The sequence below is a fragment of the Enhydra lutris genome, unplaced genomic scaffold (genome assembly GCF_002288905.1).
Source record: "Enhydra lutris kenyoni isolate GAN:26980312 unplaced genomic scaffold, ASM228890v2 scaffoldscaffold31, whole genome shotgun sequence".
Classification (NCBI taxonomy): domain Eukaryota; kingdom Metazoa; phylum Chordata; class Mammalia; order Carnivora; family Mustelidae; genus Enhydra; species Enhydra lutris.
In genome coordinates, this window is record NW_019154115.1 from 1,304,666 (window position 1) to 1,329,851 (window position 25,186).

The 25,186-nt window shown below is 40.4% G+C and overlaps 1 protein-coding gene across 2 annotated transcripts in view; it reads right to left on the reverse strand.

Moving 5' to 3' along the window:
• LOC111153232 (pseudopodium enriched atypical kinase 1) overlaps positions 1-25,186 on the reverse strand; it is a 300,842-nt gene that overhangs the window by 53,137 nt on the left and 222,519 nt on the right. For both annotated transcript variants that reach the window (XM_022512129.1, XM_022512130.1), the window contains one exon: positions 18,080-21,345. In XM_022512129.1, the coding sequence (XP_022367837.1) occupies positions 18,080-21,228 (3,149 nt within the window). In that variant the 5' untranslated portion in view covers positions 21,229-21,345. The remainder of the gene's footprint in view (positions 1-18,079; positions 21,346-25,186) is intronic.

Consider the following 25,186-nt stretch of genomic DNA (forward strand, 5'->3'; position numbering starts at 1 on the left):
CTCAGCTATTGTGAAGACTTCAGAAAGAGTTACTGCTATTAAACCATGAAGAATTCCCTGGGCCTGCTCCTCACATACATGAAACACAGCTCTGTGCTCCTATGGGCTTCTCACAACAAAATACGGATGCTAAAAAGCAAGAAATGTTAAAGACTCACCCACTGTACTCACTCAGACAATTCCCCATTAAAGGATATTCTACAGGGCTGCCTTCGGTCTGTTAATCATGTTCTGAAGCTCTGATGTACCAGAGATCCCACTGAGCTCAGGAAAACTTACAGGGTAAGATACAAGTTTCGAATCCTGCACCTTAATATCATCCACTGCACCTTGACCTTTACCTTAGGGGTTTGGTCTGGGAAATGTGCCAAACTACCTCTGGGAAGCAAAGTGAAAACTAGTTATATTAACTCTTTGAGGATCAGGGCAGGACAACCTATATTCCACATAAAGGTTAGTTTTCATAAGCACATTTTAAGTAAGTACACTGGTATATTATATCACCAATTAAAATAATCATCAACTATAAAGAACTATGCAAAGGGAGCTGATGAAAGTGAAAGCACAAGGAATTGCAAATGGATGCTGAGATGTTTAATCAGCAGTAACAGCAGAGTCTAAAAGGGAAGAATTTTTTTTTAAAAAAATGCATCAATGATATGTCACGTCTTGATGCTTGAGGGAGGAACAGCTTTATGTACGATGAAAATGGTAAGAGATGAGAAACGGAGAGGCTTTGAGAGTTCAAGCTTAGATGTGGTAACATGCTATGACTGAAAAATGAAAAAGAACTGAGAACAGCATCAGAGAAGGTTGACTCAGTCACTATGTATCAATAGACAAACTGTCTAGGAAGAAAGAAAGAAGTAAAATCCGACAATTTATCTAAGGCATATTAACTTTTTAAGGGAATATAATTTTTGACCATTGATTTCTTTGTGCCATATTTAGATATGAAATCAGAAAACCCTCCCAGGGGCACCTGGGTGGCTCAGTGGGTTAAGCCTCTGTCTTCAGCTCAGGTCATGGTCTCAGGGTCCTGGGATCGAGCCCCTGGGCTTTCTGCTCAAGCAGGGAGCCTGCTTCCCTTCTCTCTCTGCCTGCCTCTCTGCCTACTTGTGATCTCTGTCAAATAAATAAAATCTTAAAAAAAAAAAAAGATATTTAAATAAAAAAAAGAAACCCCTCCCAAATAGTAAAATGACACTTTCCAAATACAGACTTTATCTCCTAACAAAGGGGTTCATCACCAGTATTTCATCAAGAAATGTTTAAGGTAATGGAGAAAACACCAAAATGAGAATCTTGAGAAACCAGGTTCTGATTTCCTATTCCTTGGTCATCTCTACCAACTAGAGGACAGCCTCAGAAAGGAGATAATGAACAAAATGAAAATGTCCCCCATTTCCTCCATGAGACAGAAAGTTTAAAAAGATCTTTAAAATGAAATTATAAGAAACTTGTTAGAATTTCTAATATACTATATCTTAGCACATCTTGAAATAACAAATATGACAAGGATAACTAGATTTTTTTTAGGTAAGTACAATTTGATATTCATTGTTATAAAACAGAACTGTTAACTAATAAATGGCCCACATACAGGGAGTTATATCTTTTCTATTTCTACGAGTTAATTTCATGTTTAAACAATCCCTAGGTCTATAGTGCTATGTAGAATGTCTACAGTAACTATGGCGTTGACACCTAGGTCCTTAATTGTCAGGCTGAATCACACCCTGATTTAGCCTACTATTTTCCTGGACCCTCAGCATTCACTCTGTTTTCATAATGGAAGACAACACAAGTTCGTGTGTACCTCAGACTCCTCAACTGACTTTTTCATTAATGACCAGTTTATAATTGAGATTTGGGATGGATAACCCAACACTTAAAAAATCAGGTCATAATCTCCAGGAAGACATCTCATTTTCTGAACATGGAGAATGAACTTAATGTGTTCAAAGGAAACTGTAACAATTGTTACAGATTTGTCTGTTATACAAAGGAATCCCTTGGTAAGGTTATCTCTCATCAGTCTGCAACATTCATACATAATTCAAAGCTGCACAAGCAATCTCCTGTGGGAAGCTCACTTGGTTTACCCAGGTGGTAGGATTAATCATTACACACCATCAAATGAAAATGATCTTTTTTTTTTTTCTGGCAAATTCGTTCAAGACAGATTTTTGTAAAAATTCTGTTAAATGTCTGAATGTACTTTTTAAAAAAGGCAAATCAAATTCTGCATTAGAGTCCTTTATGCATCCAAGTATTTCCACAATTTCTGTTCAACTTTATCTTCAAATTCAACCACTTCCATTCAGCTTCAGAAGGGACAGTAAATGAAATCAAACTTCAACAGAGACCATCTGTCTCTTTGGGCAAATGGTATTCTAACCTCCCATTTGCCAGCTCTCTTCGGCAACAGCATTTGTCTCTATTTGCCCAAGACAGCCAATTAATAAATGTGTGATTTTTAAAACCTCTTTTTACTCCTAAAATTCAGATCAAAGCATATCAGAAACAGCATATCACAGTTTTCTTAACTGGTTTCAGAGCTGCTGATTTCTGGGGTTGCGGGGGATGATGGGCTTTTGTAGAGCTGGAATATATACCAACACATGAGGAGAGTTCAAAGTTATCAAATCCCACACCTTTAATCTATCAGAAGGAGGAAAAACTCTGTTTTTCTCTGTCCCTGTAACCCCTGTCGATGTGACATTTCCTAATCCTATCTTGGTTTCCAGGTCATCAATTTGATTTTGCTATATTTTCCTATTACTGGCATTCTCAGGTAGAAAAGTGTTGTGTCCATTGATCACTATCTTAGTGTCTCCAATTTTCCACTAAGCCTTCTGTAGTCTTTCACTGAAACCTTCAAACTTCTTCTCCTGAACTGAGATTAACCTCTCATTGAGATCTGATGAGTTCTTCCTAATATATCTAACAGAAGTTGGTCAAACAAAGGTAGCTCTTACTAGTGTGAATGAAGTGGCTGGGTCCTGGAATGAGGAAGACTGGTAGCCATGAGCAAGGTCCTGAATAGACTCTAATCTTCAGACACTGCATGGTTTCACTTTTTCTTTTTTAAAAATAGATGTGAATAGTGAATTAAAAGTGTCTTTAAAGCACCAGACCGCAAGACAGAAAAGTAGATAAAAACACGGGCCACTGTAAATCACTGTCATGTTCATAATACTAAGAAAAATTACAGTTTTAAAATCCTATGAAATACGAAGTCAGAATGGGATCTATGCAAATCAACAGAGAAGATAAACTAATCTCGGAAAAGAGCAGTAAAAGAAGGCTGCCTTTCTCAACAACAGCGTTACAGCAGGAGCCTCTCATCACCATTTAGGCCTTGGCTCACTTCTAAAAAAAGGTGTAAGATACTGATGTATATGTCCTGAGAAAGCAAGATACTAGAAGAAAAAGACTACCCAAGGGAGGATAGGGGCCCTTGACTTTTTACGCATGCGCAGAAGCACGGAGAAGCACCTTCTCCACTTTCCTCTTGTCTCCCTCCACTGCCTGTCTGCCCTTGGAGTCAGAGGAGGGAGAGGAGTATGTACACACCATGCTATGAAAACACTGCGGGCTCATGGAGGGGACAGGAATCTGCTCCTACTCAACACTGCACGAGCTGCACACTTTCCCACTTAATTCACCAAAACACTTCAGGGGGTTGAGGCAGTTGCTTTCATTTTGCAGAAAGGGAAACTGAGCTCAGACGAAGTGAAATGAGTTGCCTGGGGTTACGAGGGTAACGTGGTAGTAGAGTCGGGATCTGAACTGGATTGTCTCCGAACTGACACCCACCACGCTGGCACCATAATGCAAGTTTGGTATATGGTAAAGATTCGACCATAAATGACTGATTGTGAAGATGAAGAAGTAAGAGTGCTTTGCAAAGAACAGAATTATTATTAAAATTACTAGAAGCTATTATTAAAGGGTATTAATGGCTACAGATGTGCTCTACTTTTGAAAAATTCTAAACAACGTAATTATTTACATTGCAAAAGGATTTCTTTAAAAAGGAGCTGCTTTAGTACAGAAAGACTGCGTTCACAGATACACCATCATGACCGCCTCTGCATTTGCTGAGTGTGCAGTACTGTACTTAGATCTATGTCTCCTAATGATACCACTCCAAGTAAGGCTTGTTATTCCTATAACAGGGAATCTGAAAAGCAGTCAAAACTTACATAGTACTTATTGTGTGTCTGTTCTAAGCCAGGATTCTCAAAAGTGGCGCTACTGACATTTCGGACCAGATAATACTTGCTGTGAAGGGATGTCCTGTGCATGGTAGGATCCTACTAGCATCTCTTGCCTCTACCCAGGTGTTGGAATCCCTCTCTCCTTTCCTAGTCATGATGACCAAGTAGTCTCAGACACTGTCATGCCTTGGGTGGGAATAGGGAGGGGAGAATAAAATCTACCCTCTTCTCACAGTTTTTCCAAAATTCTTCTAAGTCTCACAATAATGCACTAGGCAGATTATTATCTCTCTTTTACAAATGAAGAAATTAGAGTCCAGAGAGGTTAAGTCATTTGCCTCAGGTAACACAGCTGCTAACTGGTGGAAGTGAGATTAAAACCTAGGGTCTGTGGTCTAAACAGATACCCTACTCTGCCTCTCAGTTTACAGATGAGGTAACCTGAACCAGGGCTTGTCCAAAATGACAGTGAAAGCAGGATTCAAATCCAGGTCTGAGTGACTTCAAAGTCAATGTTCTAAAATATTATGCCAATTGTTATTAGGCTGTAGTGTGCCTAAGAATTACCTTGGGAACTTGCTAAAGATGCAGATTTGCGGCTCCCACCTCCAGGGACTGATTTAACAGCTCTGGGGGATGGCCCAGGAATCTGAATTTATATAAACACCCCAGGAGATTCTGACACAGTTGGTCCTAGTGCCTCAAGTATAAAAAGGATTAAGGTGTAAAAAGTGAGCAAGAAAATTTTAAATTGGAGCATTGCTGCTCAGAAGTGACATAAAGGGAAACAAAATAATTCAAGTAGTCACAGATGAGAGATTCATAAAGGGCTATTAAAAAAAGAGGAGGGGCTGTTTTGGAACCAATCCTTACATTCTGAGGTTTATTCTTAGAATACAATTATACGAACTCACAATATGTTAGAAAACAAGGATTTGGTCTAGTATGACATTCACAGTTTTTAGTTGGAGCCCTGTCTGGATAAAGTTATCTCTGAAAATATGAAGCAGCATCTGTGAGAGCAGCAATAGGTTGAGTCTCCCGACATACAGCATAACCTCAATTCCCGGTATCAACAGAGGACAGAGATGAGCAAAAAGGGCAGACCGCTCTGACTGAGAAAGCTGCTACAAGAGGAACCTTGGACCGGTACCTTCTACACGCTGGGCCAGGGTTCTCTTCCTAAAATCTCTATTTTGTTTTGCTGTTCCTCTGTTCCACATCCTTGTGACCTGTCAAGGTCATGTCTGAACTACCTATAGGTCTTCACTTCAAGGCCTTTCACAATGAGGCTGCAATGTTATGTTTCCCTCCTTATTCCAAATTTTTCAACACGCAATCCTTTAGCTCCACACAAACCAATGTATTTCTACATTGTAACTTCCTATCCCTTGGACACACTATATTCTCCATCTGTGCTGAACCTACTTTCTCTATCTATCTAGAGTTGCTTCCCTTCTTTTCATCATCTACTTCAAACTCAGTCATTAAAGACTATGCAGGCCTCAAGATGGCCAAGACATCTTTGTGTCTTCAGGACTCTTCCTTCTCTGAACACTGATAAACAGGTGTTCTGGATAAACATTTGTATCCCCCCATTCATATGTTGAAGCCCTAAACCCCAGTGTGGCCATATTTGGAGATACTTAAGATTAAATGAGGGGATAAGGATGGGACCCTGTCCTATAGGATTACTGTACTCACAACAAAGGATACCAGAGAGCTTGGTCTGTCTCTCCCTCTGCACACAAGGAAAGTGAGGACATAACGAGACGGTGGTCATTTCTGCAAGGTAGGAAGAGAGCCCTCACCAGAAACCAGTTCAACTGGAACCCTGACCTTGGATTTCTGCCTTCCAGAACTGTGAGCAAATACATTTTTGTTGTTTAAGTCACCCAGTCTGTGGTATTTTATTTACCGTAGCCCACGCAGACTAATACGAAGGGACAGGGAATTACAGCAAACACTCAATAAATAGGTGTTGAATAAATCAAATCAGGTGGGATCTGGACAGCAAGGCACTAGAGGATATTACTATGGTTCTGTACCTGCATTCCTCCCAGTAAAATCCCAGCCTGCACCACCATGGAGACTGGCATCAGGACAGGTTCCAGTGTGGGGCAGGCCATCTCCCTGATGCAGACTGGAGCTTCGTCCCTGTGCCAGCAGCACAGAAAGGCCAAAGACTGACTCCTGAGGCTCTTTTAATCCAGGAGAACTAGGACTGGGGGTGGGGAGCTGACCAGTGTGCACCACTGTCATGTTGTTGTTGTTTAAAGATTTTATTTATTTATTTGACAGACAGAGATCACAAGTAGGCAGAGAGGCAGCAGAGAGAGAGAGAGGAGGAAGCAGGCTCCCCACCGAGCAGACAGCCAGATTTGGGGCTCGATCCCAGGACCCTGAGATCACGACCTAAGCTGAAGGCAAAGGCTTTAACCCACTGAGCCACCCAGGCGCCCCTGTTGTTGTTGTTGTTTGGCAAGCCTTTCTCCCTGCTGTTAACAAATCACCATTATCAATGCACCATGAGAACAAACTGCTTCTCCTGGAATTAAAACTTTAAATATTACCTGATAACTCTAATCCATACTCTACTGCAGTTATGTTAAATAATCACTGGCTGACACTGTGGCCTAGAGGTCTGAATACAGGCCTGGAAATGAGAAACTCAAATTTCATTTCGGCACTGCCACAACAACTACTCTGCCCCTGCCTCCCATCATTCATCTATAAAATGAGTATAGTGACATTTATAGGAGTATGTATTAATTAGGAAATTCATATTAAGTGCTTTTAAGAGAATGAACAACTATGTTCAACTATGCCCATGTTGAGTACTTTGAGACTGCTCGACAGCTCGATGAATCAGGACATATCTCTTCCTGGTCACAGACTTCCCTTCTTGCACTGAGACTGACTTTATAAAAGACATGGCAGAAACCAATGGACTCAACAACCACCACCAAGAGTGCAAAAAAGAAAAAAATATCATTTAGGGGCCAAACACCTCTGAAGTCAGACTCTGGCTCTGCTACCTATTTGCATAGCAGCCCTGGGAATGTCGATGAGACTCTGTTTCTCAAGATCTTATCAAATAGGAAGGATGCACTGACATAGATGTTGGGACAACTGAGGTAACGTGAGTGAAAGTGTTTTAAGAATTATACAGTAAGATACTGGTGTTTAACTTCAGATTCATTAGGCGAACAAGGAAACAAAACTGACCCAATACATGGGGGAAGTCTCAGTTGGATTCTTCACTTTGGAATATATTCATTATGAGACTCTAGGCAAGTACCTTCCTTCTCTGGAGTTTTATCACCTTCCAGAAGGGAAAGGAATGTAAAGCCATCTGAAGACCATCCCATCATGGTACACATAAACATAATCATTCTGCATCATTCTGTGATTAGGACCAAGTGAGATGTTTATCAGTTCTCTGTAAAACAGGATTATTTAGAATTTCAACAGTAAGGGCTTTATGAACTCATCTAACTCTAGGAACAATATGTCAGCAAATGTAGATGTGATCTTTATAAATGCTTATAGTCCAGAAGTTTCTTTAGAGCAAGGACTATGTGATCAGGAAAGCAAGCAGCTACTTTCAGCTTCTGTCTCCAATTTTTTTCTTTATGAGGAATAGGAATTTGATCTTCAGAGGCCAGTGTGGTCCTCAGCATGAAAAGATGACTTTGATAGGATTCTCTTGGCAAAGAGTAGAGATAATGCAAATTAAGATATAACTGGAGCATAAGCATCAAAAAAATTCAAGTTTCTAACTGACCTTTACAGAGAGAAGGACATTGCATTTTACCACAGTCTAAAAAGTGCTCAGACTTTTTTTCCATACTAGATGTGCATACACACATGAATATAAAGAGACCCAGACTCTAGGTACTTCAGGGAGTTGCAAACCTGTGTGGTGTCTGGCTAGAATAGACACCGGCCACTAGCATGCCTGACAATCATAGACAAATCAGATATAATAGCTTAGTCTGGAGACTTGGCCAACTTTTTCTGTGAAGTCAGTAATATTTTAGGCCCTATAGGCCATATGGTGTCTGTTGCACTTAACGTTGCTGTTATAATGCAAAAGTAGCCATACACAACATACAAATGAATGAGTGTGGCTGTTTTCCAATAAAACTTCATTAGAGAAACAGGTGATCGGCCTATAGGCCATAGTTCTCCAACTTTTGGTCTATACTGTTGAACCTTTGAGTGGATTAGAAAGCTCCTAGGATTGACTCCTGGATTATTGAGGACTCTCAATAAGGACTCTAAGAAGATCAAAAAGATCTTGGAAGGGTAAAGGAAAAGCTTATACAGACGAATGGCATTCCTAAGGGAGTAAAGGTGTGCCAAATCTTATCTGCCTGTGCAAAATAGAAGTTGGTGGAGGTTTGGGCAGAATCCCAGCAGTGTGAGGCATAGCTGAATTCCTGAGATGTTTCTGGGAGTCCGAGAGAATACAGATATAAATGACATACAGAAACGCATCCTAGGAATCTTTGCCAATTAGGAAGATGTTGTTTCTGGGCTGATGAAGCTAGAAAGTCTTGCCAAAAGAGGCCATTCATGAGCAAGTGAGATCTTAAACTTTGGCTGGAAATATTATCGTTATTTTGCATGAGTTATAGTTATTTTCTTAGGTATTGGCTAAGGTTTTCTAATTGATTAGAAAAAAAATTTGAACTAAATTTTTAAGGACATATGATTGGCAATAGATACTGCCTACTGATTACAAAATAAAGATGATTTTAATCAGTAATAAATTTACCACACTGATTATTGAAAAGGCTACTAAAGACATACTTAAGAAGGAAATTGAATCCAGAAGGGAGGAGTGAAATGAAGATGGAATAGTGAAAAAAAAAAAAAAGTGACAAACATGTGAATAAATCCAAAATGAAAAGGATGATGTGATTGGAAGTGACTAAGGGTAGGGGAAGTTTCTTAAGACTAGGCAGTCAGTAGAGAATCCGAGGAAGTGACATTTAAATTGATAGTTGAATGGGGCACTTGGGAGGCTCAGTTGGTTAAGTGTCCGACTCCTGATTTCAGCTCTGGTCATGTTTTCAGGGCTGAGATCAAGACCATGTTGGACTCCATGTTGGGCAGGGAGCCTGCTTGGGATTCTCTCTCTCCCTCTTCTGCAACAACCCCCCACCCCCGCCCATCTCTATCTTAAACAAATAGACAAGCTGCTAGCAGAATGACAAGGAGCCTGCCGTACAAAGATCTGAGGAAAGCATTCCAGAGAGAGAATAGTTGATAAAAAGGGATTATGTTTGGCATGTTTGAAGAATAGAAAGAAAGAAAACTGTATTGTGAGAAGCTCATGAACAAGGGGATGAGTAGGAGATAGGTTAAACAGGTAGGCAGTGGTCATATTATGTATGGACTTCCTTCACTGTGTTGACACTATGGTTATTCTTGAGAGATTAGAGATTAAAACAGGGAGATCAATTAGGAAAATACTTTTCCTAAATGGAAAGGAAAATGCTTTTCCTAAATGGAAAAGGAAAATCAGATGAGATGGTGGTGGCCTGGACCAGTGTGGTAGAAGCAGAGATGGAAAGAAGTAAACAGATTTGGCATATATTCTAGAGGTTGAATAAATAAGATTCACTGATATTTTGCATGTAGGGGGTGAGGGGAAAAGAAAGACCACGGATGACTGCTACTTTTCTGGAACGAGTAACTGGATGGATAGTGGGATCATTTACCAAGAAGGGAAGACTTGGGATGGAATAGATTTGTAGGGAAAAATCAAGAGTTCTGTTTTGGACATGTTTCATTTGAGATGTCCATTTGATGTTCAAGTAAAATGCCAAATGGGTAAGTATGTGAATCATGGGGGAGGTCCAGAAGGGAGTCATCAGAATATATTTAATATTTAAAATCTTTTTCTTTAAGATTTTATTTATTTGACAGAGAGAGAGCGCACAAGCTGGGGAAGTTGGGGGAGGGTGCACAGGGAGAGGAAGAAGCAGGTTCCCTGCTCTGCAGAGAGCCTGAGTGGGGCTCAATCCCAGGATCCTGGGATCATGACCTGAACCGAAGGCAGATGCTTAACTGACTGAGCCACGCAAAAACCCCTAGTATTTAAAATCTTGATACTAGATGCTATTTAGCCAGGAGTTAGTCATTAAAGTTTAAAGAATCCTTTCTGGTATATGGTCATGATGGGAGGAAAAAAAAAAAAAAGAACTTACCTTTTGGAGATACATACTAAACATTTACAACAAAATGTCTGGAATTTGTTTCAAAATAACAGGAGAAGGAAATAAGGGTATAGATGAATCAAAACTGGCCATAAACTGGTAATTGTTGAAATGTGGTTTTAGGGCAAATGGTGGTTCATTTTACTAATTTATCTACTTTTATATATGTTTAAAATTTTCTTTCACAAAAAACTTTAAAATGAAAATAAATAAAGGACCCATTTTAAGACAGTATCTAATTAAAAGGTAGTCCTAAAGTACTGATGTCATGGTAAACCTTATAAATAAGGCACTCAGAAATGAAGGAAGCCAGAATAACTGAGGTTCAAGAGCAAGAGGGTAAATAAGATTAAACAGGTGACAAAGTTCATATATATAGGGCCTTCTGCAGTGTGGGGATATGACTGGATTTATGTTAAGAAAGCTGTTCTAAAAACAGACTACAGGGGTACATTCAGCAAGGATTATTCTAAATTCTGGTGCCCTAAATGGAATTTATAAAGGGGCTAACCCTATTGCTAGATTCTGTGCTAGATGCTTTACAGATATCAATTTAGTCCTCACAGTAGCTCTGTAAGGTAGGTATTATTATCTCTATTGTACAGGTTGGGAAGCTTCAGCTTAGAGAGTTTAAGTCAAAAGTCACACAACTACCAGTGGTATAGATGGAATTCAAATCTTAGTCTGACCCTAGTGCTTTTCGCACTAAATGATATTATTCCTCATGATATGGACACCAAAGAGTTGGAGAGATGGTAGGTAGGCTAGTGCTTCTAAAAACAATAGTGAAGGAATTCCCATAGGATCAAAGACCAGAATAACCACTAAATTACCTTCTCTTCATCCAGACTAGTCAGATAGAAATGATGCCTATGATTATATTCCTGAGTCAAAATTTGACTAGTATCACGGTAAACAGTATTTCCACTTTCCAGCCCATTTTCAATAGTACTGCCAATAGAGATTTTATTAAAAAAAAAAAAAAATTTGGGACACCTGGTTGGCTCAGTTGGTGAAGCGTGCAACTTTTGATCTTGGGGTTTTGAGTTCAAGCCCCACATTGGGTGGAGAGATTACTTAAAAAATAAAATCTTAAAAAGAAAATTAAAAACAAAAAAATTTAAAAAGTCACACACTAGGGGTGCCTGGGTGGCTGAGCTGGTTAAACATCTGCCTTTGGCTCAGGTGATGATTCCAGGGTCTTGGGTTCGATCCCCTCACTGGGCTCTCTGCTCAGCTGGGAGCCTGCTTCTCCCTCTCCTTCTGCCACTCTGCCTGCTTGTGCTCTCTCTCTCTGTCAAATAAATAAATAAAATCTTGAAAAAAAAAAAAAAAGTCACACACTTTCCCACTTAGAAAGTTTCTGCCCTGGGGTGCCTGAGTGGTTCAGTGGGTTAAAGCCTCTGCCTTTGGCTCAGGTCATGATCCCAGGGTCCTGGGATCAAGCCCCGCATCGGGCTCTCTGCTTCTCGGGGAGCCTGCTTCCTCCTCTCTCTCTGCCAGCTTGTGATCTCTGCCTGTCAAATAAATAAATAAAATCTTTAAAAAAAAAGGAAGAAACAGTTTCTGCCCCAAAATCTAAAGATAAGGGCCAAATATCTCAACATATCATGTAAACCTCTTCATAGCTTGTCTCAGCACTTCTCAAACTTTTTGTTCTCAGGATTCCTTTACACTTAAAAATTATTGACAAGTTCAAGGGTTCTTGTTTATGTGAATTCTACCAATTGATACTGTATTAGAAATTAAAAATGAGACAATTTAAAAATAGTTACTAGTTCATTTAAAAATAATAAACCCTTTAAAAATAGGGTTTATTTTATAACATCATTTTCAAATCTCTTTAGTATCTGGCCTAAGAGAAGACAGCTGAATTCTCACATGTGCTTCTGCATTCAATCGGCTGCGATATGCTGCTTTGGTTAAAGTACAGTTGACTCTTGAACAATGCAGCGGTTAGGGGAACTGCAGTCAAAACCTGTGTATGGGGCACCTGAGTGGCTCAGTGGGTTAAGCCTCTGCCTTGGGCTCAGGTCATGATCTCAGGGTCCTGGGATCGAGCCCCACATTCGTCTCTCTGCTCAGCAGGGAACCTGCTTCCCCCGCCCTCTCTGCCTGCCTCTCTGCCTACTTGTGATCTCTGTCTGTTAAATAAATAAAAATCTTTAAAAACAATTTAAAAAAAGGCCTGTGTATAAATCTGACTCCCCAAAACTTAAAAATAGTAACCTACTATTAAGCAGGTCTTAGTTATAGGCAATTAACACATTTTTAAAAAAGATTTATTTATTTAAGAGAGAGCGAGCGAGCAACGCAAGTGAGCACAAGCAGGAGGGCCAGAGGGAGAGAGAATCTGAAGCAGCTCCATGCTGAGCGTGGTGCCTGATGAGGAGCCTGATCTCATGACTCCTGAGTTTATGACCTGAGCTGAAACCAAGAGTCTGCTGCTTAACTGTGCCACCCAGGTACCCCAATTAACACATATTTTGTATGTTATATGTATTATATACTGTATTCTTAAAATAAAGTAAGCTAGAGAAAAGAAAATGGTATTGAGAAAATCATAAGGAAGAGAAACTGCACTTATAGTACTTTATAGTATTTATTGAAAAATCCATATATAAGTAGACCCATGCAATTCAAACCTGTGTTGTTCAAGGGTCAGCTATATATTTAAAAATGTGATCTCATCCAGATATCTAGGTGGGAAAGGAAAAAGTCCATTAGTAGACCTTTAGGTAATTGTGGATATTCTCCTTGGTACCATATCAGAACTTGATAAGTGGAAGTCTTAAAGATTATTTGCAATGTGGAATCTGAAACCATATCAATAAACTTTCTGGCCTCAGTTGCACTGAAAAATATCCATCCAACTTGCAGTTTCAATGGATCTTTTACTTGTGCATAATTTTGTAATATTGTGCATTAGGTCATTTGAAATTACCAGTTCACTGAGTTATGCAGATCTTCCAAATGTTGACACATTTCATTATATATTAAAAAATCTTTTTTTAAGCAAATACCACCATTCTCATCAGAAAGATCCTTAAACATCAGGAAGCTGTCAAAGTCATGATAGCAGATAAAAGTTTTTTTTCATTTGTTTCTCAATATTTTTTTTTATTTTCAGCATAACAGTATTCCTTGTTTTTGCGCCACACCCAGTGCAGATAAAAGTTTTTAAAAATTCTTATTTTTATTTGAAAGCCTTAACTTTTTATCATTGACAACAAATACTGTCAGTTGTTTTCCTTGAGGTAATAGGATTACTATGTTCATTCTTAAGAAAAGCATTCAAGGGACGCCTGGGTGGCTCAGTTGGTTGAGCAGCTGCCTTTGGCTCAGGTCATGATCCCAGGGTCCTGGGAACAAGTCCCACATCGGGCTCCTTGCTCGGTGGGGAGCCTGCTTCTCCCTCTGCCTCTGCCTGACACTCTGTCTGCCTGGCTCCCACGTGCTCTCTCTCTCTCTCTCTAACAAATAAATAAAATCTTAAAAAAAAAGAAAAGAAAAGAAAAGCACTCAAGTCTGAATAGCCACAGCGGGTCTGCCACCTGTTCTTTCAAGCAGTCCATGAAAACGGTGGCTAGGGGACTGGATGGCTGAGTCGGTTAAGCGTCTGCCTTCAGCTCAGGTCATGATCTCAGGGTCCTGGGATCAAGTCCCCTCATCGGGCTCCCTGATGAGAGGGAGAAGCTCCTTTCTTCTCCCTCTGCCTGCCGCTCCCCCTGCTTGTGCTTTCCCTTTCTCTCTCTCTGACAAACAAATAAAATCTTAAAAGAAAAGAAAAGAAAAGAAAAAGGTGGCTAGCTCAGCTTTGTAACTCAAACTGTTTTTCCTTGCAATAACCACCATACTTTGGTATTCAATAGAAATAATCTATGTATACTTCCCATTTCATCACATGGAATGTTTAAACGGACACAGTCTCAAGAGCTGAGATTTAATAAAATTTACTACTTCACCAAGGACATGCTTAAATGAACTTTTTTTTTTTTAAACTATTTGTACAATATTATTCCATGGCTTTGACTTGTGTTAAAGTGTAAGTAATTTTGCCTTCTATTGTTTTTGTACCATCAGTGCAAATGTCAATGCAGTGAAAAGAATAATGTCTCATTATGAAAACGGTGACTTTTGCATGATCACTATTTGACCTTGCCTTGACCGCATTTGAAGAACCACGGGTCTATTCATTATCCTTTTCCAGCCACCTGTCTGGACTCTGTTTGCTATCATCTTCTCTGTGACTCTGCATATATTGTTCCTTTTGTCTACAATGTCTTTCCCAAGCAGCAGGAAAAATCCTATCTGTCTTTTAAGAACTGGTTTGTATTTCATTTCTGAGAAGTCTCTTTTAAGCTGATCTAATCTCTGTGCTTTATGCTTCTGTACCACGACACACATACATTGTTTTAGCATTTATTATATGGAAGACAGAGGGGCTACTGACATCTTAAAGCACCCAACCTACGCCAGACCCTGTGCAAAGTCTCGTACGTATTTTCCCTTTATACCCTCAAACTAATTCCAGTGATAGGTGTCATTACAATCACTGTCCCCTGAAGGACCGGACAGAGAGCTGAAGTGAAGTCAAAGCCAAACCTGTTATTTCAGCAGTGTGATGATCTTTCCCTCATCTGCCCCAATGGCCTATATAAGGCACAGTTAAGACACTCATTTTTTGTTGCCTGAAGAGTCAAATAAATGAATTGAATAACAATCTAATCCCATAACAGAAGGCTCTACAAAATCTCTTATCTTTTAGGGTCTGGCCTTCAGTTGAGTATTTTTTTATTTCTTATAGTTTGGATTTGGAATCTTCATTACTTATAGAAAAACGTGAATTTTCATTTCTTCCAGCAGTATGTTCCCAGCCACGGCATGCTATTTTAATGATTACACTGCTATCAGGCTGGAAACACAAATATTGACATTTGACAGTAACATTTTTCCCTTTCTAAGTTGCTTCAAGTAAATATCAATGGTGTACCCAAGTAAATTAAGTGATTATTAAAAAAGCAAATGGTGTATATTTTTCAATGAGTATCCATGTTTAGTTTAAAACAAAACTGTTTAAAACCCCTTTTTCTGAGACAAATATGAAATGTGACAATTCTAAGGTGTCTCTAAGAAAACCTTAATACCTCAAAAATGCTCTACTTAGAGGACAGCACATTAGCTTTAGATTCTGAATGGTGGTGAGATCAGTGGCTCCCAAAGTGTAACCCCAGGGCCAGTGGCCTCAGTATCACCTGGGGACTTGTAAGAAGTGCAAACTCTCAGGGCCCACAGCACCTCAGACCCACCGCATCAGAAACTTTGTGGGGCCCAGCAATCTCTGCTTTAACAGCCCTCAAAAGTTACCATGATGCACGGTTAATTCTGAAACCAATGGGGCAAACCAACTGCACTGCTTCGATTCATGGATGTTACCTTTTTAAAAAAGATTTACTTATTTGAGAGAGAGCACACATGGGGGTAGGAATAGAGGGAGAGGGAGAAGGGAAGCAGACTGCCCGCTGAGCGTGGAGCCCACCTGGGGATCAACCTCAGGACCTGAGATCATGACCTGAGCCCTAACCAAGAGTTGGGCACTGAACTGACTGAGCTACCCAGGCGCCCTCATGGAGTTACTTATCAAGAACTGATGAATTTTGGAAAATATGACTGGCTCATGTACAAGCAAATCTGTGAAAATATAAGCTATACAATAAGGGGTCTGCTGTGCCAAGGGCCTGGGCTGTCCTCAGGCCCACCTGCAGTGGCAATGCAGCCACAGAAGAGAATCTCATTCCACAGAAGAGAGGCCAAATCATTGCTTGGTCTTCCTTCCAGGATGCAGATAAACACACCACAGCCCTACTTAATGAGGAGTGAAGCCATTTACTGATCTGTGAGAACTAACTGACATAAGTAACTCCAACCATGTGCTGTTTAAATTGCTTTTTTCCCTAAATAAAACAGTAACCTGCAATACATGTGTTTTATTACCGCTGGAGTATGATATTCTATCATCCACTTTCAACTATCAATGACAAGACTACTCTCTCCAGGAATATATTACCACTATTCTACTTGCTTCGCTATTATATGGATTTAAGGAAAACAGGAACTTGCTAGCATTTTGACAACTATTTTGGGGTTATATAAAAAGCTTATTTTCGTAAAGAATATATATATAAAACTTCTTAACATTTTGCTAGAAAGAGTGAAGGCATTAAGTATTCATCTTAATTTTTATCTATATTGTTCTAACAAAAAGCTAGTCTTATGAGAAGATCTATGCTCTCATAAGAGTTTGCCAAAGAAAGGGCCAGCCCTGGTAGAGAAGGCTTACTATATAAGTAAGAGGAAGGCAGACTTAGAATCAGATGAAAGAAATACTCAGGGCATATCTCTGCTTAAAAATAAAAAGTACTGGGTGCCTGACTGGCTTAGTCAGTAGAGCATGCAACACTTGGTCTTGGGACTATGAGTTTGAGCCCCATGCTGGGTGTAGAGGTTAGTTAAAAATAAAATCTTAAAGAAAAAAAAAAGTACAGGGGATATAAGGAAATCATCCCATCTGTTACAACCTTGGGATAATAGTTCTTATTTTTATTGGCAGTTCGTTAATTTTGCTTACAATACATATGAGAAACAAAAAACTTAAGCTTCCTAAACATGAATGTTTATATGAATGATTACAAGTGAAAATATAAAAATCTTGCTTGCTCTTGTGTTTGTGAACAGTGCAACACTGTGGGAAGAATACAATGAATCAAACAGACCAAGTTTGAATTCTGGCTTTGTCAACTGCGAGCTACATGAATCTGCTTACTTCTTAACTTTTCTGATCTTTAATCTCCTCATCGGAAGAATACAACCAATTTGTAGGGCTGCTGTATGGATGGGAGACAAATCCTGGGAATGTGATCACGAACACTTATTTGAGAAAGGAAATGAACAGCTACAGAACTGAGTGGATGTGAATGGGTGTGCACTTGCCAGCTGCCATCAGGATTCTACTCCTGGCTGGGTCTCAACCTCAATGACCAACTTCTCCTCTGTCGCCCACGTGTTAAATCATTAAACTGCTGGCCCTGTCTCCACTGCACACTCCCCTCCCTTTTCCATAATACTTAGGAAGAAGAGACACAATAAAAACCCAAATATTCCCTCAAAACAAAGTAATGCATATAGAGCTGACACCTTGGTGAAAAACCAAAATGAATGGCTTGAGGAGCTTTATTCCATCCACAGTGAGGGTAAGAGGAGTGCCACCATTTATTCATTTGATCCTGTTTCTTCCTCACACTATCATAGGATTGCAAAGCAACGTATTATTTACTGCTATTAAGGTGTTACGGATTTGCTTTTCTGTGTTCAAGCCCCTTTCCATTCACCAGAATGCAGCAGGCTACTTCAGCTAAAGCTCCAGGGCCATAAACCTTGCTCAGTGCAGTAAGATCACTTTAATAATACTCTAATCTTGGAATGCAGTTATAAAGATAGATGATGGCCACCGAGTGCTACTTATAAACATAAATGGCTTTTATATAATCTCAAAGATGTAAAAAACTTAGTACCTAAAAATGTGTTAAAAATAATTCCCATACTCTGCCATTCTATTTTACATACCTGAGAATTTTTTTAGGAACCTGTGATGGAGAAGAATGACTCCTTTTCTTCTTCTCTGAGTCCTGCAGTAACCCATCCTCTGCCCCATCCTTCTCTCTGACGGCTGTCTGGTCTGCTCTGGCCTTCTGATCGGCGCTTGGCTGGCTCTGGGCAGGATCGCACCTGTACATGAAGACAATGGCCGCCTTCTCACTGGACTCTCCTTTGGCCTCTGTGAACCAGTGATGGCGCTGGACGGGAGGCGGCGGCAGCATGTGGATGACTGTGCCATCCAGGCCCACCAGTTTTCCTTTCTCTCGGTCTTTTTCTTTATCCTCTTCCTCATCTGTTTTCCGGCGGCGGAAGAAGCTTTTAAATGATATCCAGCGCTTAGGTTTCGCGTCAGCAGCCCGCCTGCTGCCTTCAGAATGCAAAACCGATTCAGCTTCTGTTGACTTGGTAGGACTGGTGGGCTTGGTCCAGTTGGTGAAATGCCTTTGCAGAAGGTTGCTTGCATGATAAGGGGAGGAAGTAGAGCGAGGTGGGGGAAAGGGAGGTGGTGGCTCGCTCTGGGGGTTGGCCACTAATTTGGAGAGAGGGCTGGTGACCGGCTTTGTGAGCGGATCTTTCCGTGCTTTGGTCGTCGGGCTTTCTGTGGTCTGCGGGGCTTCAGCTTCAGCACCGGGCTGAGCCGTGAAGAGAGATTTGGGTCGGGCTGGTGTACTCTTAGGGGTACTCTTAGGATCGGCGTCTGGAGGAACTGCGTACAGCTCTTCCACGCTGCATGCTTTCGGGCCGGACTGGGGCATTTCTGGAGGGGACTGCGGCGGCTGGATAGAAGCCACAATCTGAGAAAGCACTGTGCTCGCTTTCTCCCTGCTGCTGCTGCTGCTGCTGCTGGTGCACGTCATCAGAGACTCCTGAGGGCCTTCGGTTTTGGCCCCAGGTTCTTGAGTGGTTCTCTGGATCTTTGTTGGGGAGCTGTGGCTAGAACTATAGCTTTTCTGTGGTGAAGACTGACCTCTGTTAAGACAGCTGTTAAACTCCTGAACCTTTTGAGCCACTGAGCCCCTTTTACGCTCTGTGCTGTTGGAAAACCCTTTGGCTTGGGGACAGTCAGTAGGTTTGCTGGTGCTGTTATCGGACACTTTGCTGTCAGTTTCGATTTCTTCATAAGTATGGCTTATTATACTGGTGGTTTTTTCCTTCACCGAGAGTTCTCCACTTGTTCCGAGAAAACTTTTGTAAATGGCTAGATTGTCATACGCATTTGGATTGATGACAATGGGGACTTTGATGGCATTTTTGGAACTCCGAGCATAAGTCGGCTCATCATGAATGATAATTGGAAAAGGTGGCATACCAGCATTGTTGTAACTATTGAATTTTATTTCGGACAGATTGGGTGACTTAACGGGGATAGTTTTAGAGGAAATGTTTGTCGTTGTAGGTGAAGTGGGTGCTGATTTGTGACAGTTTTTCCTCGGAGGGATGTTTGGCCCAGTTCCACTGCTAACCAGTTCCACCTTGGGTATCTTTTGTCGCGGGCTGGTGCTGGAAGTCCATACTTCCTGGTATCGTATTGCACTGGAGTTTTGGAAACGGGCACCTGTTTGTCCTGATGTCAGCGTGGGCGATGTCACCGGAGAGTTTGGAGTAGAAGATGAGATTTTTGTCTTGGGGCTGTTAACAGGGCCCTCAAGGTGCTCACTGGCCATGGCTGCCGACACGTCCACGATAGTATATGGCTTGCACAATGGCTGTTCCAGATTGACAACTCGGTAAGGCTTTGCTTGCTCTTCCACGGGGACGAGGTTTATGGTTATGGCTTGGCCAGCGATATCTGTAGAGGCTTTACTTTCTTGCTTCTCAGTTTGTACGGCAATCTTGCCATCCTTCTCTTCCAGTCGGAGAGCAAGGACGGCTTTGTGTGTTTCTGGAACTTTTACTGAGCTTTTAGGTGCTTGTGAGGAGTCCTTCTCCTGACTATTACCAGAGAGACTTTCACAATTGGGCTCCCTTTCCTTCATGTCCTTAGACTCTCCGGGGTTACCCGGAGATACTCCCCCATTACAGATCTTCTGGGATAAACTACTGGCTGTCTCAGAACGCGATTCTTCTGTTAAAGAAGAACCTGGTGACGCAGAGTCAGAGGACGCCATGCTCTGAACGCTTCCTGGTCCATAGGAGGCCACAGAGTTTTCTTCATAGCCGTTTAGGATTTCGTCATAGCTGTCATCATAGTCGACAGCACAGATCCTCTGCAGGGACTTATTTCGCAAGGGGACTGTATTCCATTTTTTGTCCACAAAGAATCGAACAGGAGACAAAGTATTTGCCCTGAAGTTAGCAAAGCGGGGTTGCCCTCTCATGCGAATCTCCATGGCCAACAGCTCTTCATCGCTCTCATCCCAGCTCTCGTGCTCCTCCTCCATGTTACTGAAAAGTACATCTTCTTCACTCTCCTCGCCGCTAGAAAACTCTGGGTAACAGAACCGGCCCCCTTCATTACTGATCACTTCTGTGCTCCCACTCAGAATCACGTGCTTGCCTTGAGTATCCTTGATCCCACCCATCATGCAACTCGGTGGAAGCTTTCTTTCCAGTGATCTTTTATAGCAATCATTTATTCTTCCTAAGAATGTTTCTCTGGAGTTTGTTTCATTTCCTCTTATCTGAGGGGTGGCATCCAAGCCTACTATCTCCTTTAACACATCCGTTAGTCCATTATTGTTATTTGATACCTTCTTTGCACTATCATTATTGCCATAAGGCTTAGGAACATGGCTAAAGCCTTCAATGTCATCTTCATTATTATTATTAAGTGGTTTCTGATTCAAGGGCGTCCTGTTTCGGTTCCATCCTATGATGACAGGTTTGTTCTCACAGTGTTCTTGGATACTAAGTTCACCACATACACTTTGCCCATCTGCCACCATCATAGTGGGCTTCACAGCTATAGTGGGTTTTTTAGCCACAGGAGGACGGAAATTTCCAGTGTTCCTCATGCGGTGGTTGTTACTGTGATTGGCATTAGTTTTCACATTGCCATGGGTGATGGGTGCCTTCTCAGGGTCTGGGGGAAGCTGGTGCAAGCTTTTAGGTTTAAAGCAGTTCTTGCATTCACCAGGTTTCCAAACGTGTTCAGTAAAGGTGTTACAAGCAGACATTTTTAAAAAAGGACCTTCACAGACAATGCTTTCTTTTCAGTGCATGGTAGTAAAACTTTCGTCCATCAGTTTTCACCTCCCCTTGGTACCATAGCAGCTCTTGTAGGTATGATCAATCTGTGGGGGAAGGGAAAAAAAGAAAATCTAAATGGAAAAGGCACTATGAGGTCTTAAATCAGATGAATGACTTAAAACAATTGGCTCCACTCCTCAACTTTTCCTTAAATTAAAAGATTGAGAGAGAAACTAATTTGGGCAATTTTCGAACTCCCTTTAGCCAATCAGCATTCTGGAAAGTTCATTTTGCAGCCATAATTTTGTACCCTCTCATTGAACTATATATAATCTTTCCCTTGATGTCTATGTGGCAATGATACTGTGACCTTGCCCTTTGGGAGTGTCTTTGAAACTGCTCTTTTTAATATCTCCCAACCTGTCTGACACTTTGTAGTCTGCTGAAGGTTCTTCTTCTACCTAGCCTTTTAATTTTTGGGTATCTCATAGACTCCTCAATCTCGATGCATTCAAAACAAATCCTCTGACTATCCCTTTTCTCAACTTCAGGAACCTTTTCTACTCTAACCAGCCTTCCCCTCTACTCCCTAGGCCACCTCCTTCCTCTTCCTGTACCCTATTTCAGTTATGTCATTATCATCTACTTAGATAGCTAAGCTCAATTCCTGACACCTCTTCCCTCACGTCTAACTCCATATCTTACAAACTCCTTAAATTAGTCTTGTCAATTTGGTCTATTACATTTCACTGGAACACTTTCTTGCCAGACCCTGCTAATAGTTCAGAGACTCGCCATCTTTTGCCTAGATCCCTGCAACAGGCTCTCAACGATCTTCATGCCTGCATCTCACCCCATTCCAACCCAATATTTCTACATTGGCTACTCAAAGTGTGGTCCTCGGACAAGAAATACCAGTCTCATTTGGGAATTTGTTAGAAATGCAGTATCTCAGGTGCAACCCCCGATCTACTGGATCCGAATTCATATTTAATGAGAGTCTCAGGTGATTCTATTGTTCTATGTACTACTATCAAATTCATTCCTTTCTAAAATTAGCATTTTCTAAAATGCTAATATGCTCAACTTATTACCTGCTTAAGTATTTGGTGGCTCAATCTTACCTAATGCACTGACTTCCAAATGTCAGTGTGCAGACTAGGGGTTACCAGGTAAATAAGAACCACTCAGGGAAGCACCCTAGACCCACCTAGTCAGTCTCTGAGGGAAGACTCCAGGAATCTGATTTTTTAACAAGTTCTCCGGGTTGTATTTTTTGGTTTTTTTTGTTGTTGTTTTTGTTGTTGTTGTTTTTTAACGAGTTCTATGTGCATTAAGGTATTGGAACCTCTGAGTTATAGGATGGGATGGGAGATAAGCCCCTTAGGTTTTCATGATATGGTCCTTGCCTCCCTTCTAGCCTTATGTCTTAACAATCAACTTGTCTTATTATACTGTAAATCCCACTGAGCTACTCGTTTCCTTGGTACTTTGAAAGTCACTTAGACATAGCTCCATGAACAAGCACTTTCATTTTTAATTGTCTGTCTCCCCACTAGTTTTTGAACCTCTTCAAGGTCTGGGCTATATCTTATTCATCTCAATACATCTAGCATAAGGATCTGAATAAACACCGGTTGACTAAATGTGCTCATTTATTTAAAAAACAAACAAACAAATCATATGACTGACTCTCTCTTTTGTCTTAGGCACATAGCTGCGGACTTCCCCACAGAACATCATCACTACAGTGTTGCACTTCTAATTTGGATATTATAATAGAGTTGGCAGTGGGCATGTTCATGTAAGAACTATTTTAATGGCTGAAGAGTTTAACTTTATGCATGTACAAGGACAGCAATAGGATCCTTTATTTGGTCAGAAATGCAGTCTTTCTGCTGAGTTTCAGCACATGTAAAACGAAGAAAAGAATATTTTCTTCCGCTCGTGGGTGTGCGTGCATACACCTGCACACAGAGCTAAGTCGCGTGTGAATAATGTTCATAAAGTCCTCTGGCTCAGTTGAAGAAGTACAGACTTAAAGATCAAAGGATTCCACACAAGAGAGCACAACAAATGGGCCAAAACCCAAGTTCATTCTTTGCTGGAGATCATCAAATGGTTCTTTTCAATATGGTTAAAATATATTTTTCAAGCATTTGTTTGGAAACATGTGTTTAATCTTTCTGATATTCTAAAAGCTATTCCTTAGTTGATAAAAACACTTCCTGCTAGTCTGAGATTGGAACGTTTTGAGCAAAGGGGAAGAAAGGCATAAAATTAGGCTGAAAGGGAGAGCAGGGGCCAGATCATGCAGGGCCATTTATGCTTTGCAAGATTACAGAGTTTATGCTAAGAGGAGTGGGAAGCCACTGAAGGATTTTAAGTAGGGGAAGCAACACGATCCAATTTGCATTTTAAAAAGAGAACTCTGACCCCAAAACATGAAATACTTAGGTCTAAATCTAATACAACATGTGCAAAATCTACAATCTCTATGCAGAAAACTACAAAGCACTGATAAAAAGGTATCAAAGAATTAAATAAATGGAGAGAGATACCAACTTCTCTCAGTATTCTTAAGGTGTCAATTTTCCCCAAATTGCTCTGTAGATTCAGCATAATTCTAACAAAATCCAAGCAGGATTTTTTTGGTAGAAATCAACAAGCTAATTCTAAAATGTATTCAGAAAGGCAAAGGAAAACTAGAATAGCCAAAGTAATTTAGAAAAAGAACAAAGTTGGAGGGCTCACATTGCCTGACTTCAAGACTTAGCATAAAGCTACAGTAATCCTGACAATGGGGTATGCTCAAAGGATGGAAACAGAAATGGAGGAAGCAGGGCAAGCAAATACTAGCCTATAGGCTGAATCTAGCCTGTCCCCTGTTTTTGTATGTCCCTAAGCTAAGAATGTTCTTAAAATTTTTAAATGATTGAAAAATTCAAAAGAATGGTGTTTTGTGACAAATGAAAATTATATGGAATTCCAAACAGAGTGCCCTTAAATAAAGGTCTACAGGGACATAGCCAGGCTCATTTGTTTCCATTCCCTCTGTGGTGGCTTTGTGCTATGATGCAGAGTTGAGAAGTTCTGACAGATGGCAGGCAGCACACTCGTCACCTCACAGTACTTTCCAAGCACCTACGGACCAGCATTTCTGCTGCTACATGTATCACCCACGTGAAAAGATATTTTTCAAAGATAAAAGTATGTCAAATTTCACATTAATAGATGAACTTTGTAATAAAGTTTGAGAGGAAACACTAACTTAGCACCCACGTTAAGCAAAATGTCATCCTTCTCCCAAAAAAGAGTTCCATTCTTTGGATTAGTAGAGCTGCATTTCAGAAAACTGTACTCAATTATTACATTTTGAGTTTAAAAAAAAAAAATTCACAGAAAGTTCTTTTCTCTTATTGAACGAGTACTTACACAATATCTTCAATTTTGCCTCTTGGCCTGCAAAACCTAAAATATTTACTATCTAGTTCTTTACAGAAAAAGTCTGCTGACCCCTGACGGATTAAAATAAAACAGAACAGAGTCCAGAAATAGTATGATACAAATATAGGCAACTGATATTCACCTCCAGCAGTGAATATTCTTTTCAACAAATGTGCTAGAACAACGGGATATCCATAAGCAACAAAGTAAACCTGGATTCATACCTCACACCTCTTACACAAAAACTAACTCAAAATGGAGCAGAGATACAAGTATAAAGTGTAAAGCTATAGTACTTTTAGGAAGAAAAAACAGGAGAAAATCTTTGTGACCTTGAGTTAATCTGAGTTCTCAGATACAAAACAAGAAGCACGATTCATTAAAAAAACAAACAAGTGAACAACAAAAACAACAACAACAAAAAACAGACAATTTGGATAGTATCAAAATTAAAAATGTTTGCTCTGTCAAAGATACTGATAAGAGAATGGAAAGATA